At 33.0% G+C, this 19,053-nt stretch overlaps 2 protein-coding genes across 3 annotated transcripts; both read left to right on the forward strand.

The window, feature by feature from the left end:
- The first annotated feature begins 494 nt into the window (after nt 1–494).
- On the forward strand, nt 495–4,840 carry LOC114170473 (Pseudouridine synthase family protein). Its single transcript, XM_028055962.2, has 9 exons — nt 495–986; nt 1,067–1,210; nt 1,305–1,352; nt 1,428–1,508; nt 2,295–2,408; nt 2,538–2,636; nt 3,112–3,223; nt 3,843–3,889; nt 4,008–4,840. Exons 1-9 carry the CDS (start codon nt 666–668, stop codon nt 4,362–4,364), a joined length of 1,323 nt encoding a protein of 440 aa, XP_027911763.2. The 5' UTR covers nt 495–665; the 3' UTR covers nt 4,365–4,840.
- Nucleotides 4,841–6,531: 1,691 nt separating this feature from the next.
- Nucleotides 6,532–18,060, forward strand: LOC114173703 (Spc97 / Spc98 family of spindle pole body (SBP) component). Of its 2 annotated transcripts, XM_028058248.2 has the most exons (14): nt 6,535–6,831; nt 7,043–7,747; nt 8,328–8,534; nt 8,636–8,947; nt 10,093–10,202; nt 10,371–11,513; nt 12,620–12,761; nt 12,884–13,043; nt 13,534–13,697; nt 14,682–14,764; nt 14,962–15,061; nt 16,275–16,336; nt 16,752–16,911; nt 17,611–18,060. In XM_028058248.2, exons 1-14 carry the CDS (start codon nt 6,664–6,666, stop codon nt 17,776–17,778), a joined length of 3,684 nt encoding a protein of 1,227 aa, XP_027914049.2. In that variant the 5' UTR covers nt 6,535–6,663; the 3' UTR covers nt 17,779–18,060. The 2 variants fall into 2 exon arrangements, 1 of the variants encoding a protein (XP_027914049.2); XR_014986575.1 differs by lacking the exons at nt 16,752–16,911; nt 17,611–18,060 and having other exon boundaries at nt 6,532–6,831; nt 14,682–14,815.
- The last annotated feature ends 993 nt before the right edge of the window (nt 18,061–19,053 follow it).

Consider the following 19,053-nt stretch of genomic DNA (forward strand, 5'->3'; position numbering starts at 1 on the left):
ATACGGTATACCGTTTGTCAACAGAGATGATACGATAAAAATTGAGATAGTCATGAATTTTTATTTTAAAAATAAATATGAGATAGTCAAAATAAATTGCAACATTTATTAATTTTTAAATTCAATTATGTTATTATTCCATATACCGTGGAGATTATATAGTAGCTAAATATCAACATGTAATGCGCTAACCATTTCAAATATTATATTGAAGGAAACTATGACAATTCTGAGTGTCAAAGTTTAAATATCAGTAAAAGACATAAAATTGAATGTAATGTACAAAATTAGAAATGTTCTTTACATATTTGTTAGGATATTAGTATATAAAGATTGTTAACCAGTTAGAGAATTTTGATTTTTTTTACTGAAATTGTTTTATTTTTTTAATAATTAAATTTCTTACATCGAATAAATCGCTCTCAATTTAAATATGATGCAAAGCTATTTATTTATCTCAAAATATTTATACAAAAAGATCCCAATAACTTTCAAATGAGATGGTGAATTGTTTTCCCTCATTCAGATGCCTTTCTCCATGATCACAGAGCTACAAGTTTGTATACATTTTGATGATTTTCAAATTTAAATTTGGACTTGTTGTGATTTGCTTTGTTAAGAAAGGAAAAACAAAGAGAGAAGAGGGTGTAAATTGAAACCCTGTGATGAGATTGGCGATGGCGGCACAAGCAGAATGGATGTTCAGAGCGTTGAGGAGTGGTCGGCGGCACTTGTCGGCCGGAAGGCAGTGGGAGGAGAAATGGCTTACGCTGCCTCCCGTGACTGCGAGCGCCACCGTGGAGGTGAAGGGAAAGAGAAAGGGATCGGGAAACGAACTCTCCTCCACTCCCACCACCGCGCTCAAATGGATTGTTCGCTGCTGCCCAAACCTCCCCATATCCCTTCTGCACAAGCTTTTCCGTCTGAGACAAGTTCGACTTCTCTCTCCTCCTCACATGGACACGCAACATCAAACACTCAAAAGGGTGAGTAACCATCTCAATCTCGTTCCTGTTCTTCTCCTGTTATACCACACATCGTATTATCATAACATTGAGGAATGAAGGTGGCAGCTAAGTACACCTTGAACGCTGGAGATCGGATTTTACTTCCTCAATCTGTTCAACAAAAACCAGCGCCTACACACAAACCTCACTCTCCTCTCACTCCTCAGCAAATTAACTTTATCCGCACTCTTGTTATATACAAGGTTTTCAACGTTAACTTAACTCCTTTATTTTCTTTTTTTTTCTTGTCCGTGTCTCATAGCTTGCTCTCACCTCAATCTATGCTAATGTGTTTAGGATCCTGCCATTCTCGTCCTCAACAAACCTCCAGGAATGCCCGTGCAGGTATGGGCCCACCCCTCTCATTTGGGTCGTCTTCACTCATTAATTCTTACACATGCTATCTATGTCTCTCGTTAGGGTGGCATTAATATCAAACACAGTTTAGATGTGGTAGCTGCTGCATGTTTAAATTATGAATACTCTGAACCCCCTCGTCTGGTAAGCTCTTTATTATCTTTCTCGTATCTGTACTTGTGCAATCTCTTCTTTATCATTCACTTTGTTATGCCTTTTCTAGTACCAAACTGTTTACAATTTCATTATCTTCGTTTCTTCCTCAGCCTGTTATCTAATATATTATGACGACAAAAAAGGGTTACATAGAGTAGTTGGCAAATGCAAACTGATTTTCAGTTTATTGTTCTTTTGCTAATGATTTCACATGACAATCTGGCTCTGGCTGTTTGTGTCCTGGGAGGAAAGAACTCAAGATGATCATGCACTCAACTTACTGCTCAAATTTTTCCATTGGTTTTGTTATAATGACAAAAATAAAAGTATTTAAGAACCTAGGACATGATGAAGCCTTTTCCTCTGTGAAGCAATATACTCTTTCCTGCAGCAGTGTTCAATGACAGATGCTTATTTTTTATGGGAATTGCTTGCAATTGTAAACAATACATGAAAAAAAAATGGCAGGAAATGCTTTTTTTTTTAAATTTTATATTAGATAAACTTTAATTGTTCTTATACTCAAGATTCGTCAGTTAGAAAAATTCAAGTGGTATCTTGGTAAAAGAAAGTGGTAAACAGTATTATTTATTATTCTTCTATGAAATACCGTTTCATCTGTTATAATCATTACAAAGCTTGAACTTAACTTCAATGAAATTAGTGGAATTGTTTGCCTTGTCTTTTCTCCCGTGCCAATATGATTGATGGTTGTTTGGATGTATGAAGCATGAACTAGATATTAGTCTGATACTTTAACAAAATTGTTTTTAGGTGCATAGACTAGACAGAGACTGTTCTGGCATTCTGGTGATGGGAAGAACACAGACAAGTACTACAGTTCTGCATTCCATCTTTCGGGAGAAAACATCTAGGGCTTTAGATAATGTGAGTAAAATAATTGTTCTTTTTACATCAAATGCTTCATGCATGCTAAAACATTCAGAGCATTGGTCATTTAGGGTCTATGTCCATTTCATTGCTTTTCTTGATTTTGTGCTGTTTGATCTTAAATAGATTGGTGAAGAGAAGAGAATACTACAGAGAAGGTATTGGGCACTTGTCCTTGGATGTCCTAGACGTTCAAAGGGGTTGGTCACTGCTTCACTGGGTAAGGTTGTATCCATATTGTTGCTTATTAACTATTTACTAGGATATTTCATTTGGTCAATCTTACTCCCGGAAAGTTATGCTTTGTGCGCGCTTCATCCATTTCGTATCAGAATTGTCAAACTTATGAAACGTTTACTTGTAGTATGTAATGTGCATAAATAGCAGTGAATTACAGCATTGTCTTAAAACTGAAGTATCAAACATTTTAAACAACCAGTAGGATGAATTTACCTTAATACTTTAATTTTTAGTCATGGTGGTTACTTTAATGCTTTAAAGGCAAGCTCAAAACAAACTTGTTAGTATCCATAAAATGAAGCCCTACGTTCATGGATTGCTGCCAACTATCTGGCAATGCATGATGACATGAAAGCTTAGGCCTTACAATTTGAATGCAATCATTGATTTGAGTAGCTATAGAAAGCTCCTTATTCTTGCCTAGTATTGTTGTAAACTTGCAGCCCTTATTTGTTTTCAGGTGGTAGTTGACAACGGGAAATCTGATCGAATAACTGTAGTTGACAATTCTGCATCATTGTCATCACAGCATGCAATTACAGAGTACCGAGTGCTTGCATCATCATCACAAGGTTGGTAATGAAGCTTACTTTTAATTATAAGATTAAATTTCATCAAATTTCTTTGAGAGTGATAAGAACAAATTCCATTATTTTCCCGTGTTACATGTTTTTGTGATATTTTAAATTCTTTAGGACCCTAGTTTCAGCCACTCTTGTTCTCACTAGTTGTTAATGGGTTGGGGTCATTAAATGTCGTTAGTGTTCTAGAAGCAACAATACTGCTTAAAGAGTTTTTGCAAAGTCAAGAAATGCATGCTTCCAAACTATTTTATCTTACAAATTGTTTTATTAAATAATGTTGTTGAGCATTTTTACTTGATACTAGAAAGGCATAGAGTTCCTGACAAAAAGAGCTAATGGTCACGTACCAAATATGAGTTTGACTCAATTTCATGTTTGGGAAATAGAATTTACAGTCTGCCAAAAGCATAATTAAACGCACCAGCTGGAGGGGATGTCTGATTTTAATCTCAACAACACTTGTATGCCAATATTTGAGCCTACATTTGTAGAAAAATTGTGATGTGTATTTTTGTCCACCCTCTTTAGCATGAATTTTACTGTCAAGTGCTTCTCCTCAGCTCTTCTTATCTGGCACCCCCTTCTTATGCCATCTCAAATAGTGCAGGTTACACATGGTTGGAGTTGTCCCCTTTAACTGGTAGAAAACACCAGGTAACAAAAACTAGGGAAGAATCATTTGAAATTTGTGTTAGTCAGAACATAAAATGTTAAAATTATTCGATATGACTCATCATAATCTCTGTTCTAAGTGTGTATACTGGTGCCACAGCTTCGAGTGCACTGTGCTGAGGTGTTAGGTACACCAATAGTTGGGGACTACAAGTATGGATGGCAAGCTCACAGGAAGTGGGGAGGTTTTGATTTGTCTTATGTGGAGGACTCCTGTGAAGAGCTTCTCAAGGAAGAAACACTCCCCTTTGGCCTTAATTTGAACAATGGGAGCATCTCTGAGAATCATCCTCGTTTACATCTTCATTGCAAGCAAATAGTCTTACCCAATATATCTCAAGCACTGCAAAATGTGCAATCATTTTCCAATTGTGATCTTTCACTAGGGGAAGGACTTGAGTTGGTAGCGGATTTGCCTCCATATATGCAAAGAAGTTGGGATGTCACAAATGGTTGAGTTAATTCAAATTATTCCGCTCGGTTTTCTCAGAATTCACAGCCTCAAAATATGCTAAGAAGTTGGGATGTCACAAATTGATGAGTTAATTCAAATTATTCGCTTGGTTTCCTCAGAATTCACCGGATGTTGGTTTGAGCTTGTTGTCACACCTGGAATTGCGTTTTTCCTAACCATAAAGCATTTCCTAACCGTAAAGCATTGCTGACTCTATGTCATGCTATAGTGCTACTCTTCATAGCAGTGCCATTGAATTAAATTCAGGTCAGTTGATTCATAGGGATTTGAACACAGTGAAAGAGAGAATCATCTGCCACTTTGTAACAGTTCCTTCAATCTTATTGTTTGTCCATCATAGCCACATCATGATAACTAGTATATTTTTCCTGACAGTAAGTATATTTTTGCTGTCCATGCTATAAAAATGTTATTACTCATTAATTAGACAAATATTTTAATAAGGAATCTTTCTTATATTTGTGTTAGTAGTGGTTTAGAAATGGTTAGAGCAATATTTATGAGTTACGTCTGAGAAAAGATTAATGTTATGTTTGGATGAAGTGTAAACAAGTAAGTGGAAAGGAAAGAAAAGAAAACAGAGGAAAAAGAGAAAAGAAACGAAGGTCCTTTGAATTAAGAAGAGAAAAGTGAAAGAAAATGAATAAAAAATTTAAGTATTTGTGTTGGGTTAAACCCTCTTTTCTATTGTAATATATTTTATTGTATGTAACTGTAAAACAAAATATAGTTTTAAAAATTATATTGAAGTTGAAACAAAATTGCAACTAAAATGAAAAGAAAACATTATAATATATTAGTCCAAGTAAAACTTTTGACATAAACAAATTAAAATAAGATGTCCTTAAACTTTCAAAATTTAAACTAGTTGACTTTTATCTTAAATGTACCGAGTTATAATTGTATTAATTTAACTTTCTCAGCATGGGAAATTAGTAACGATCACCTTGTACAAATGTTTGTCTTTAAAATTGTCATTCCATTCCAAATCATGATATTTGCTTTGTATTTTAATTATACAAATTGAAAAATATTTATTTTTCAGATGTTTTTATATTAAAAATATTTATCTATAACATTAGTAAAAGGGAATTTTTCTTCTAATATACAAAAATTCGTATCTTTTAGGTATTATTAAACTAAACTGACTATTTATAATAAAAGGAATTACTTATAAAATAAAAAATTACCTACGATAAAACTATACAGATAATTTATTTTTATAATAACTATTTTTAACATTAATAAATCCTTTTTATTTACACAAATTTTGTCATTTTACTCTTTAAATAATTAATTTTTAAACTAAAATAATTATTTAAAATAAAAAAATATTTATAAAATAAACAAAAAATATCTACAATAAAATTATGGAAAATGATTTATATTTATTTTTGTGTTTATTTTTTATGAAATTTTCTTTAATTTAGTAATATTTTTATTTTAATTACTATTATAACAATACTTTTATATATATTTCTATGATGGGAAGAAGTTAATCATAAAAATAATAAAATTATATATATTTTAATATAATAAAAATGTAAATAGACATGGGCTATATATATATATATATATATATATATATATATATATATATATATATATATATAATATTAATAAATTTTTAATATAATGATTTAACATTTCAAATTCTAAGTAATTTTCTTATTAAAATTATTATCTACAAAATACATAAACTACTTAGTTTTATAAAAAATATATATATAAGGGATATTATTTAATAATTTGGTGTTTTATTAGATATTTTTATCTTTTAATAAATAAAAATAGTTTACGTATTTAATAAAATAAATAATAAATGGCTTATTTAAATTTTAAATAATTAAATAATTATTTTTTTAGAAGGTAACTATTACAAAATTGTTTCAATACTATTTTTACAAAATTATATATATATATATATATATATATTATTTTCCTTTTCTTCTTTTAATTAATCATTTATAAAAAGAGTAAAATTATATATAACTTGTAATGTAATAATAGGGAGTGATAAATAATTCTGGTTTCATACAAAACCTGTTAAAATTAAAAATTTAAGAAATTTGGTTCAATAGAATTTGATTTTACATATTTTTATAATTTTCTACTAAATTCATACAAGAATCACATCTTTGTAAATATTGACTGCATAATTCAAAAAGTAGCCGCGGGGAAGGGAAGAACTGAGAGGGATTTGATTGAGAGAAAAGACAATCCGAATTTATTTTAAAATTCCTTTGATAGTTTACTTCATCACTCCAAGAGAAGGGAAGCCATGGCTGTTGATACGAAATTTACGGGGTTATTGGAGAATTTGAAGGTAGAGGATCCATGGCTTTCCCCAAACACCTGGGAATCCATACCTTCTGAGAGTGGACTGCACTCTTCTTCGTCATCTTCTCATCCTCAAAATCAACCTCTCTCTCACCTCTCCACTCTCTCTGTAAGTTCCTCTTTCTCTCTCAAACTAACCTATTCTATTCAGACTTCATTTCTGCTTTTCACTGCAATGCAATGTCTTTCACTATCGAAAAACCTAGTCAATTTCCAATACTTGCTTTCCTACTTTCTCAGGCTTTGCTTTTCTTTCCATCACTGTCTATCTATTTGTCTACACATTTTGAACTTAATTGAACCAACATCTTTGGCTGCAGGAATCAAGTTTGGTGAGGTTGGCCATGAATGCGATGCAAGGTGCAAAATCATCTCTTATCAGCATTCAAAGGATATCTGCCATCTTTTGTTCTGATCCAGCTGACAGGACCTTCCTCCACCTTCCCAACCTCTGGAATCGTGCTTCCAGCACTCGTTCTTTGGGAAATATTCTTACATCCATTGGTTGCACCGCTTCTCTGGTCTTTCTTCTTCGTGCATTTGTGGATTATTACACAAATATGAATGTGGATCTCAGTTTTGGACACAATCATCGTAATTCTGATGTTATCCAAAGTCAGATTCATCAGGATGACACAGTGAGAGCAGAACAGTTCCCTCCGTTTACTCTTGTTAATCAAGCATTTGCTGTTGCTGTGGGAAAAGTCTTGGAAGGGTACATATGTGGATTGGACACGATTCATACTTCTGTAATCTTGAGGCGTTCATCAAAAAACATGGATTTGACTGTTCCGGGGTGTTTGAAGAATGTAGTGCATTCTGAAATTACACTACTTGAGTTTTATCTGCACACAAAAGAACTAAGGACTCAGATTGAAGCCCTTGCTAGTATATGTAACCTTCAAAAGTGGGCTCTTCGCTTTTCAGATACTGCTTTTGAGGACCTGGTTACGGAAGCTACTTCTGAATTCCAGAACTTCTGCAGAGGGGGAGATCTATTAACGTTTTTGTATTCACAGTTACAGGTTTGCTTATTTGAACCTCTTGTTAGAATATATGAAAAATATTAAACAGACTCTTTTATATCTTGTACTATTTTTAGATTATCTGGTAGAATTTGTTTCCCATTTTCTTGTTTTCAGTTATTGTCTCTTAGGTACTATTTTTTTATTCATACATTGAAGTTTCAATCAAGGGCACTGTTAAATGAATACTTCAGGGCATATACCCACATATACTTATCTTTTGGTGAATCCCTTGATTATCATTTTAGAAGGGGACAAAGAAAGATTAGTTTGGGATATCACTATAAGTAATGGATTGCAAAATAGCTTATTATGGTAGGAAGATTGTTGGATTTTTTTTTTCTTTTCTGGTGTCAAAGAGACATTTAGACAACAAGAGTTGTAGCATCCAGAAAGATACAAATACAAATTTAAATTGAAGAGATGACAGGCCAGTGGAGAGTAGAATTGTCATGAGGGGCCTACCTACTCAATGTTTTACATATTTGTTGCAATGGAACGACACTTGCGAAAGATCTTCTGTTTTAAATGACCTTCTTTATTGAAAATCTTGTAATCTATTTGACCTTTTGCAATTTAGGTTGCTGATCCTGCTCACTGCACTCTGCTGAAGTTTCTTTTCCTTCAATCATGTGAACCATATTGTGGGTTCATTAGATCCTGGATTTTCAAAGCAGAAATTCATGACCCATATAAGGAGTTTATTGTAGAAAATATGGAATGTTTACCTCTTAAGTCACATGTTAAAGTTGGCAATGCTATTGACTTTTCATTAGCAAGTGTGAAGGTAATGATTTCCTGCTGGCTGCTAGCAGTTTTCGTATGAATCATAACTTTATATTACATTGTCATATTATTGATTCTCATGGTGGGAACATCTAACATCAGGTGCGAGATGGAGTTCCCATTCCTGAATTTCTCAAAGATTTCTTGGTCCCACTTGTTAGAGCTGGTCAGCAGCTTCAAGTACTGTTGAAATTGCTTGAAATGTGCATTCATGTTGCTTCTGGAGAACATAGTTGTGATGACTTTGTACCCTGCTGGAGTGGCTTTTCAAGCAGTGGTCTGTCTTATTCATCTCCATTGGCTTTCAGCAAAGATGTTATAGAAGCTATGGTGCTTGCAAGAGAAAATTATTATAAAGGGATGAATGAGAAAATTGGAAGTCTTTTGAGCAGTTTAGAAGTTAGATATCTGCAGGTGGTCATCCTCCATAATTTTGGTTATTTTGCAATAACAAAGCAATTTATTTGCATGATAGAAGAAAAGGATTACGGGGCTAGAAATTTAAGCTTTTTGGTTTGAAAATATGTTTCTATTTTCATTTTTTGTTTTTACTTGTAATTACAAAGTTTGCCTTGTTTTTATTTTATTCTTGTTTAAAAGTTTGTACAGAAAATAATGAAAACAATAGTATTTTCTTTTTGCTAATTCCTATACAAACCTTTGAAAAAGAAATAAAATGAAAACAAAGTGATATTTTGTAATTAAAAGTGAAAATAGAAAGCATACTCAAACTAAGCAACCTCTAAGTTGTTCTCGTGCAATCACCACAAAAAATCAGAAAACCTGCTTAAACATATTAGCTGAACACCATAATCAAGGAAAAAAAAATTCTTGGATTATTTCCTGGCCAAATGCATCAAATTATTGCTTTTGTTAAATCACACCTCTGGCAAGATATTTCCCTGCTTAATTTTGTATAAACTATCATTTAGCTTTCTGCTTCTAATATGCTAGTAGGTACAAAACCAATCTTGTACCGTTTACCTACTGCCTTGTGCTTTTGGCAAGTGTTGGATCTTGACTGGTATGAAAGTCTTTATACAAGTGGAATTGCAAAAAACATGTGGTACTTTTGTTTTCACAATGCCTGCTATGATTTAGGAGAGAGTAACTACACACTATTGCTGCTCTGCAGATACGATGATAATTTTATTTTATATTTTTACTTTGTGCTATAAATTACTGTGTTTTTCTTTAACATTAAAATCTTGATTCTTTTCATCATGATTTATGTGGTCCAGTGGAAGTGTCACTTTATTGTAATTGTTCTATTTGTTGTTACTTGCAAATACAATGTCTCAATTGATTTGCAAAATGACACCAATGCTTAGCCGGTCGTTATAGCAGTTATTTATCATCATTATCCATTTGCTTCAGTGATGTTATATTCTTTTGTTTTGATCCACAATAAGTTTTAGAATGAGAAACATCAAAAAAGGACCATAGGAAGTATAAAATAAGATAGATGCAGGATTACGACAACAGACTACTTCATTTTGTGCATGTACTTATTCCTTTACCATTTTTCCTTCTTACTCGTAAACATTTTTCTTTGGCAGGTAGCTATGCATGCTTTGGTGCCTTCTTTTGGTAATGGTGGAGGTACCTTAGACAAACTAGACCAGATCATGTCAGAAAACAATATAGCAGATAGAAGAAGTTTAAATATGTAATCTCCTACTCCCCTCATCTGACAATCCCCCCTTCATGTGAGCATGAAGATACATGTACCGAGTAGTGTGCTTCTGTTTATTTGCTGCTTGACATCGTAGTTTTTTCCATGACAACTTTATTTCCCTTTGTTATTGCTTCATTGATGTTTTATAGATTTTCTCAGGGGCATTGGTGATTTAGGCTCTGATGCCTCAAGTACAGTAGATGAGTTCTCCTTGCTGGAAGATATGTGTGATTTATCTGAAAGTTCATCCATGAACAGCTCTGAGGAGCAATTGGATTGTGATCAGCTTAGTGGTTGGTCATGTCCGGTAGTTGGGCAACAAAATCATTTATCTGCTTTAAGCTTCTTGAAGAGTGCTACCTTAAATAATTCAATACAAAATTCCTTTCATCATGAAAACTCAGGCAGTAATGCACATGAACTCTGTGATAAAAGGGATGCTACTGATCACTTGGTGCAGTCCTCCCATGAGGGAGTGATATTGAATCACAAGTCTAATTCTCCAAAACCAGGGAATTCAAGCTGCTCATGTAAATCCAGTATTCAATATAGAGAGAGTATGATTCTCGGCTGTTCTGCAATGGGTGAATTTTTGAAAACTTCATTTGGTAATGATGGAGCTGTTGAGCCAAAGCTGACTGAAAAGCACCTGGGATCCCTGAGATATTCTATGTTATGCCATGATGTTATTACTGTTAGTGATACTTTGAGTGGGGAGGCCATGATGGAGGATCAACCTGACAATGGTACACTCATTTCACATTTGTATGATTTCCAACCGCAGAAATATTGCCATCAGTGTAATTATACTAGCATTAATCCCCTTAGTGTGAATCCTATGCTGACAAGAAATTCAGTTCTTCACCTGATGAGTGGGAATGGGGAAAAATACAAGGCTGAACATGGACAGCCTTTGCCTTACTTCAACTTTTCTACTGTGGAGGACCCATGTAAGGTTTATATGGACAAAATACCCACCAACTCTAGATGTAGCAGTGCATGTTCATTTACGCCACACAGTAATGTGTCAACTCGTAATGCTGAGAATAATGAACGAGAAGAAATTGACTGTGGTAGAGAGAATGGGTTAGTTGATGGTCCAAATTTATGTTCTTCACTTGACTTGATGGACCATAAACATTTAAATGTTGTGTCTGGTGGGAGCAGCTGGGAAAGATTGCTGAGTAGTTTTGAAAAAACTGTCAATTGTGATGATACTCAAAAACAAAGTTTGTCATCAACATTTGAGATACCACTTGATATTATAATTGACAAGTGCTTACTGCAAGAAATCATGCTTCAGTATCCTTTTCTTTGTGTTTATTCTGCAAAATTGATTGATTAGTTTATGTATATTCTTCTATTTCTCTCAATGTACTTAGATTAAACTAGTACGAATTTATTATGAATACCCAGTTCACTGAAGTCTAATTCTGGTCATTCCAATCTCATCTTACTATTTGTCAGTAGTATCACTGTTTGTAATAATGGGTGAATGCAACCTCAACTGGGTTCTTTACTGATGCCGTAATACATGGAAAAACTGGAACACAATGGACTTATAAGGGACTTTTATTGTTTTGATGATGAGACCTGTTAGAATGGGTTTCAAAATTGTCTGATCAAGAAGCTAAAAACCATGAAAGATCTCTGTGTTAGTATTTTATTTTGATTGTTTTAAAATGTGAGAATGCTTGATTATGGCACTTCAATATTTCTTCAACCAAAACAAACAGACCTACATTGACCAAGTGATGGCATTTAAAATTTCTGCTCTATAGGAGTCAGTGTGTTTCAAGTATTATTGTCATAACAAGGTGCAATTTGTGCAACTAACTTGTTCAAAATATCACATCTTGAAGTGGATATTGCTAATTTCATGACCATGTGAAGTTTTGTATGTGTAAAAATTGGCAAATGGAATAATTGCTAATTTGGTAGATTGTGAGTTCTTATAATTGCAGATGGTGATAGTATGTCGGGTAACATACATAATAAGTACATGACTAGTTTGAAAGTCTTTGATGACAGTTATGTTTTTAAGATGCAAGTTTGTTGAATAAGTTTAATCGACACATTTTATTAATAGGCAAATGCTAATCAGTGCATAAAGACATTGATTAAGGACTTAATTTTTTTTTGTTAAACAGTGTTATTAGTATACTCACCATGATTTCCGATGCACCTGTGTAATTGCCAATTAAAATTTTGTTTTTGTTCATTTGCAATCAATGCCAAGGTCATTGGTTAGCAAGATCTTTATTAAAATTTCTCAGATAATATCATTTTAGGATTCATCTTCTTTCATTTGTGGTCCCTATTCCACAATTGAAATGAGTTGAGATGCTCAGTATAATGCTTTTAGGGAAGCACTCTGTACTTGTGCTGCTTATCCTTAAAGATATCAGATACAATTATGTCAGCAAGCTTACCATCAGTGTCCTTGAGGAAGCATTTAAGTTACAAGATCATCTTTTGGCACTTCGGCGGTATCATTTTATGGAGTTAGCAGATTGGGCAGATTTGTTTATCTTGTCTCTTTGGCATCATGTATTCCTAAATTCTGATTCTGAATAACTTGTAAAATATTTCATAGATTCATATCTCGCAGCTGACTGTTGTCCTTAAATAATGTTATGTTTACTCATTCTTTGGTTTCCTTGAAATTACAGAAGTGGTCTGTTACTGAAGCAAATGAGAGACTTTCAGAAATTCAAGGTCTACTTGAGTTGTCAATTCAGAAGTCTTCTTGTGAACAAGATTCTCACAAGGATATGTTGTTTGTGTATATGAAAGGACATGGGAAATTGCCTCTTTCTGCATCTGCTATTGGTACATCCATGCTACTATAAAAAAGGGGATTCCCTTGTTGTAACCAATTTTTACTTTTCGTAGAGACCAAGTATACTATTTTCATCACAATTAAAAGAAAGGACAAAATATTATTTCAAGTTAACTACAAATGCCAACTATATTTTTAATGATACTTTTCTATTACATATTCCTGATTTAGTCAAGTTTCATTTGATTTTTAAAATTTTAAAAAACATTCCAGCCATGTTATATAATTAAATAAGATAGGATTTTCATTTTCCATATGAGTGCCTTTATAGGATATTACTGTACTCATTTCCTGTGTAAATAACAATCACCACAAAAATAATATACTGAGAACAGCATTGATTACCTTTTGGCTTTTGAACGTTTATTGATAGCAGTTGTTAATGTTATTTCTATTTTTAGTTTCATTGCAAGTTTGATAAGCTCCCCCACCAATTATCCTCACTCTGGCTTCAAATAATGAATTTGTAAATATTGGCAGGGGTTCGTTCTTTTGATTTCTTGGGGCTGGGTTACCATGTGCACTGGCCACTCAGTATTGTTGTAACACCTGCTGCATTGAAAATATATGCTGATATATTCAGCTTTTTGATACAAGTGAAGCTTGCCATTTTTTCATTGACAGATGTGTGGTGCTCATTAAAGGTGTGATTTCTTGGAATTTTTCTTTTTTTTTTTTCTTTTCCTTGTGTTCATTGTTACAAACATGCATGTGTTATCTTATATCTCCTAAATATATTTGTGATTTTCTGTCCATATAATGAATGGACCAACGCATGTCTAAGTTTCTACTATAGTACCTTCGATGAATTAATTAATAAAACGTGGTTGGATGATAGGAAAATACCCACTTCTCCAACTGCTAAGCCATATTTTGGTTGAATGTGTTCCACTGCTATCAATCTGTTTTCCCTTTCTAGTTTTGATACAAATTTTTTTACGTGTAAAAAATCTTTGGGGAATGGTCCCCACTTAAGCGAGTAAGAATCCAGCAATATTTTTCTTTCTGTATTGTATTGTATTGAATAAGAGATCCTTATCAGTCACAAGTTCTATGGGTAAGTTTGGTTTGAGAAAAAGCTTTTTGTTTACTTTTTGTATTATTGTTTGATGAAGTTTATATAAGAAACAGTGAAAATAACTGTTTATTATTTTCTGTTTCCACTTTTTCTGCATAAACTTCAGGAAACAAAGGTGAAAAACAAATATCTTCTTAACTATTAGGCCCCTAAGTTATTCCTCATATTCATAATTCAAACCCCATTATCTTCCTCCCTTCCCTCTCAATTCAATTTGGTTTCACTGCAATACCATCCTGCATGACTTGTGCAATCTTAATTTTGCAATATCGAACCAAGTTGTTTCCTTGTTCTTTTTTGTTCGGTTTGGTAATTCAATCTCTTTCCTCCTTAAAGGTGAGGTACTGAAAGTTGTTGGTTTTCTAAATGTATGGACACATTGTTAATATTTGATATCAGGGGTGTTTTTAAGATCCTGTTACTATTCTCATGTGTGTGGTGACTCTTCTATTACTGGTAATTGCTTACATTCAGGATTTTCAAAAGAATCCAAGAACTTCTTATTGTGTAATGGTAATGGAATTTATTTTCTATCAATTTTGGTGAACAGGATTTGATGGATGCAACCAACAAAGGTCGGAATTCTGAACTACAACTTGAGGCAGGGCATCTTAATATATTGATGAAGATGAGGTACTGAAAGTTGTTTTCTAAATGTATGGAGGTTCAGATGGCATGGTCTGGGTAGGGTTCTGAAAGATACAACAGTTACCCATTTTTTTCGCACTGATTATAAAGGGATACTTAATGAGCACCGTTTAAATATTGAAGATGAACTTTTATATTGATATTTGTAATTCTAAGCATCCTTGTTGTACTTTCAATGACAGGCACCAGATAAACCATTTTGTATCTACTTTGCAGCAGTATGTTGAGTCACAATTATCTCATGTATCATGGTGCAGGTTTCTTCATTCCCTTGAACATAAGGTTTGAGACAAATGCTTTTAATATGTATGACTATTTTATTTTATTTAGTTATCATTCTCTGGACATCTATTGTTTCATTTAGAAGCACACTTTGTTTTGTAACTGCTTATGCATTGTGTTTTATAGAAGATTACTTCTTATGGGTACTGGTACAAATTGAGTACACTTGGACTTGGATACTTATCGAAGTTATTTAAAAAAAAAAAAAGCGTTTAGTATGATTGATACAACAAGGCACAACTTGAATTATGGTTAGGTATGCCCTATGTATTATTAGATAGGTCTTGTTTTTCAGGAAAATAGTCTTTTCAGGTAAATTTAGGGGTTTTTCCATCTTTTTCTCAAACTTCTGTTTTTTTTTTTTTCTGTTTAATTTAATCCATTAATCCTTCTTTCTTTGTGAGATGAGAGTTTTTTTATATATTTTATTATAAAGACCATAAATCAAAATCAGACTATTTTTCATTATTTCTAAGTCCTTTGACATTTATGATGTGATTCTCTGTGTATCTTCCTGATATTAGATATATAATAATGACCAAAGGGTATAGAACTCATGCTTTGAGTTTGGTTACTTCATTTTTGTCTTTGCTGTATGCCTGGACCTCTGATTTCAAGAGGTTCTACTGATCAAGGATGTCATGCAGATGCAGCATAGGTTAACTGACTATAATGAGAGCTGAATAGGGGCTGCTGTTTGTTACTACATTAGTTAGAAGGGGTTGGTTCTAAGTAGGGGAAATCAGATTAGAGGGAGTCATTTTGTGGATATAATGGTTTGTGTGTGAAAGTAGAATTCTTTTTAAAGGGGGCACCTAGTAAGAGAGACTTGTCTCCTTTGTTGTGTAGATTCTTGTTCAACGAACAATATCCTTCATATCTTCTGTCATATTTTCTTTGGTTTCTGACAGTCTTAATGCTAATGCATAGCATAACATAAGAGGAACTTTGGAAATATTTTGTTCATGTGGGATGCTTTTACGATTCTCATATAGGAACTTCTAAACAAAATTTGAAGTCATCTTAGCTGCATCTCCACTATAGTTTTTGAATGTTATAGAAAGATTAACTGTATTGATTTTTATTTACCATACTTTCCATCTACCTCACTTAATTGTCAATTTCATAGCTTTGATGGTTAGATCTTGTCTATAAGACCTGGTAATTCAATTTCTTTATAACTTTTTCGATATTTGTGCCATTTATCAAACAGGTGAAAGATATGATGGATCTTGAATCAGTGCACATGGAATATCTTGCTGATTCATTATGCATGTAAGTTTACATTTATTTGTTAATTGCAATCTATAGGGACAGTTATTTCAAAAAAGAAAAAGTCAACTTAGGGGCATTTTTTTTCTGTAAATAGTGAATAAATAAGGTAAATTTTCAATTATTAATTCTGTTCTATTTCTACCAAGTTAATATTATAAGAGTCAGGGATACACATTTTGGTACCACATGCAGTGTCTACTGGATTGTGGATCTTGATGTGTGGTCGAATGCTTAATCATTGTTAAGATAGTTGTTTATTATCTACACGGTAACTACTAGCATAACTGTTGGTGTTTAAGTTTCAAACTTCTATTAAATTGCTGATACTTACAGCCCTTAACTTTAGACAGTAAAACACATATGATTCTGACAGTTGGTGTTTTATTTTTTGTCTTTGTGTATATATATGTTGCAGATGTTTCCTCTCTGATGAAACAAAGGGAGTTGGCAGCATTATTGAGAGCATTCTGCAATGTGCATTGGATTTCCGGTCTTGTATTACCGTTGGTGCTTGGGATTCTCGAAGTGATCCAGAAGATTTGTCAGGCAAACTTTCCAAAATCAATATATCCCAGGTAAACCAGGCTACTTTCTACAATCTCTGCATCACTTATCTGGTACATTTATACTTTGGAAAACAAAATTGAACGAAAATACTGTGCGTAAGCTGTTTACTTTGTTAAAATAGTTTTTATTATTTGTTGTACAACTGTATCTAACTTGAGGGTTAAGGGTCATAGGTTGTAGCCTTTCCTTTGATTATATTTGTTCTCACCTTATACACACACATTCTCAACCAAACCCAATTTTCTATGGTGACAAGTGTTTCAACAAAATGTATTTCTCAAGCTGTGAAAGGTCATGTCATGGATACTTGACTCACGTGACTTTGATCACATATTTTATAAGAGTTTCTCATTCTCATTCGAAGTTGCATCTTCTTTTATCTCCTTCATTACTGAATTCTCTCAATGTAATTGAGTGTATTTATGAAAGATAGATTTGAACTTCTATTCTATTCATATGTATGTGTCTTTCTTTATTTGATTAAAAACTCATTTGGAAAGATAGTTCAAATCTTTAGAAGTGACAATGCTAAAGAATATGTCGCTGTTAAACTTCATTTTTATCTTAAACTTTACCAAAAGGTTTCTCAAAAAACATCCACAGTAGATAAGATGATCTTATTTGGGATATTTAGGTCTGTTCTCGAATAATTAGTCTTAAACCCCGTAGTAAAAATATGTTGAGCAGTAGTTTGAATTTATTTGCAGGTGCTTTCTATAAAGCAAAAGTTTGATAGAAGTCTAAAAGAACTGCACATACGCTATATCAAGGGACCTAAACATGGGAATTTTGGTCTTTCTCGTTTCTGGGGTTATCTCAACTATAATGAATATTATTCAAATGTTAGCAATGAAATGGGGTGCTATGCTGTTTGAAATATACCAGTTTTGACGTTGAATTTAATACCTTGAGGTTCAGGTTTGAAAGGTCAAAATTCCTCTGACTGGGCATTCTTTGATTGGATCATAGTAGTTTAGAATGACAACAGGATATGTGGTAGAAGTGTCTGGGTTTTGCCTATTCATGGCTGTAAGAATCTCATAATCGATTGTATCTTTCATGAGGAGAAAAGAGGGAAAAATAGTTGTATATGTTTCTTTCCCAGGGCACAGCGTTACGATTTACTTTATAAAAAGAAGAGAAACTGTTGAGTGCAAGTTTCTCTCCACTGCATATCTATTATAGTTGAGTTATCAATATTAAAAATATGTTTATATAACCACGAACCAGTGATTTTAATCGTGGATATATAATTTACATAACTAACATTTATGAAAAGTGTTATCACTATATATCTCTTCTATATAATGATTACAGTCAAAATGTATAATGAATTTTAAATTTAAATATTGATTTAATTACCTTTTTTTTCTTGTTTTTGAAAATAACAGATCTAAGATTTTTTTTTATCAAGATTGAAATTATTAATAAAAATGATTTGTTTTATTAATATAATTATGATATCATTTTTTATAAAAAAAAAATCAATGATTTGTCTAAGAAATTTAAAAATAAAATAAAATTGTATTGATTTTTTAAAAATTAGAATCAAATTAAAATTTAAAAGTCAAGAAATAATTAAACCTTAAATATTTTAGGAAGGCAGCTTTGCGACACAGATACTATGTCCCTTCATTCAAGTTCCAGTGAAAGAAAACCATCCCATTAAAGAAACGATCCTTCTCCACGTCATGGACGATGCGAAACAGCAAAAAAAAAAAAGTTAAACCTTGGAAAATGGGTAGTGCAAAAGGTTCAAGCTTTCCCCTCTGAGAAGTCTGAGTGTATACTTATGGGATCTACACGGGGCGTGAACCTGGCGGCACTTGCCGTTGTCAGTTACGACGGTTGTCAGTTACGACGGTCATCAGAAAACGGGCATGTCCGGTGGAGGTGGGGAGAATTGGGGATTGGGCTATAGCTAACATCCGGAGACCAATCCTGAAGGTGTTCAGGTAGAGTTGAAGAGGGGTAACATGACTTAATTAAATAATTCAAAAGTTATTTTAGATCAATTACTACTTTCAAAATATTACTCATTTTAAAATTCAAAACTTCGTCACAATTGTATTCTTAAAAGTGTATCAGATATTGTGGGAAGAAAATCCACTTTTTTATTCTCTCAATTGGAGGTTATGAGAACAATGGTT

This window comes from Vigna unguiculata, chromosome 2 (assembly GCF_037176805.1).
Source record: "Vigna unguiculata cultivar grain cowpea cultivar isolate G323 ecotype 2 chromosome 2, ASM3717680v1, whole genome shotgun sequence".
In the NCBI taxonomy this organism is placed as follows: Eukaryota; Viridiplantae; Streptophyta; class Magnoliopsida; order Fabales; family Fabaceae; genus Vigna; species Vigna unguiculata.

What these genes read in the sequence shown, in the direction of transcription:
- LOC114170473 (XM_028055962.2), top strand. Translation starts at nt 666, where the DNA reads ATGAGATTGGCGATGGCGGCACAAGCAGAATGGATGTTCAGAGCGTTG. An exon ending in TCACTGCTTCACTGGGTAAG is followed by an intron (nt 2,637 to 3,111) that starts GTTGTATCCATA and finishes ATTTGTTTTCAG; the next exon opens with GTGGTAGTTGACAACGGGAA. An exon ending in GCTTGCATCATCATCACAAG is followed by an intron (nt 3,224 to 3,842) that starts GTTGGTAATGAA and finishes CAAATAGTGCAG; the next exon opens with GTTACACATGGTTGGAGTTG.
- LOC114173703 (XM_028058248.2), top strand. Translation starts at nt 6,664, where the DNA reads ATGGCTGTTGATACGAAATTTACGGGGTTATTGGAGAATTTGAAGGTA. An exon ending in TTTTGTATTCACAGTTACAG is followed by an intron (nt 7,748 to 8,327) that starts GTTTGCTTATTT and finishes TTTGCAATTTAG; the next exon opens with GTTGCTGATCCTGCTCACTG. An exon ending in TCTTGTCTCTTTGGCATCAT is followed by an intron (nt 12,762 to 12,883) that starts GTATTCCTAAAT and finishes TTGAAATTACAG; the next exon opens with AAGTGGTCTGTTACTGAAGC.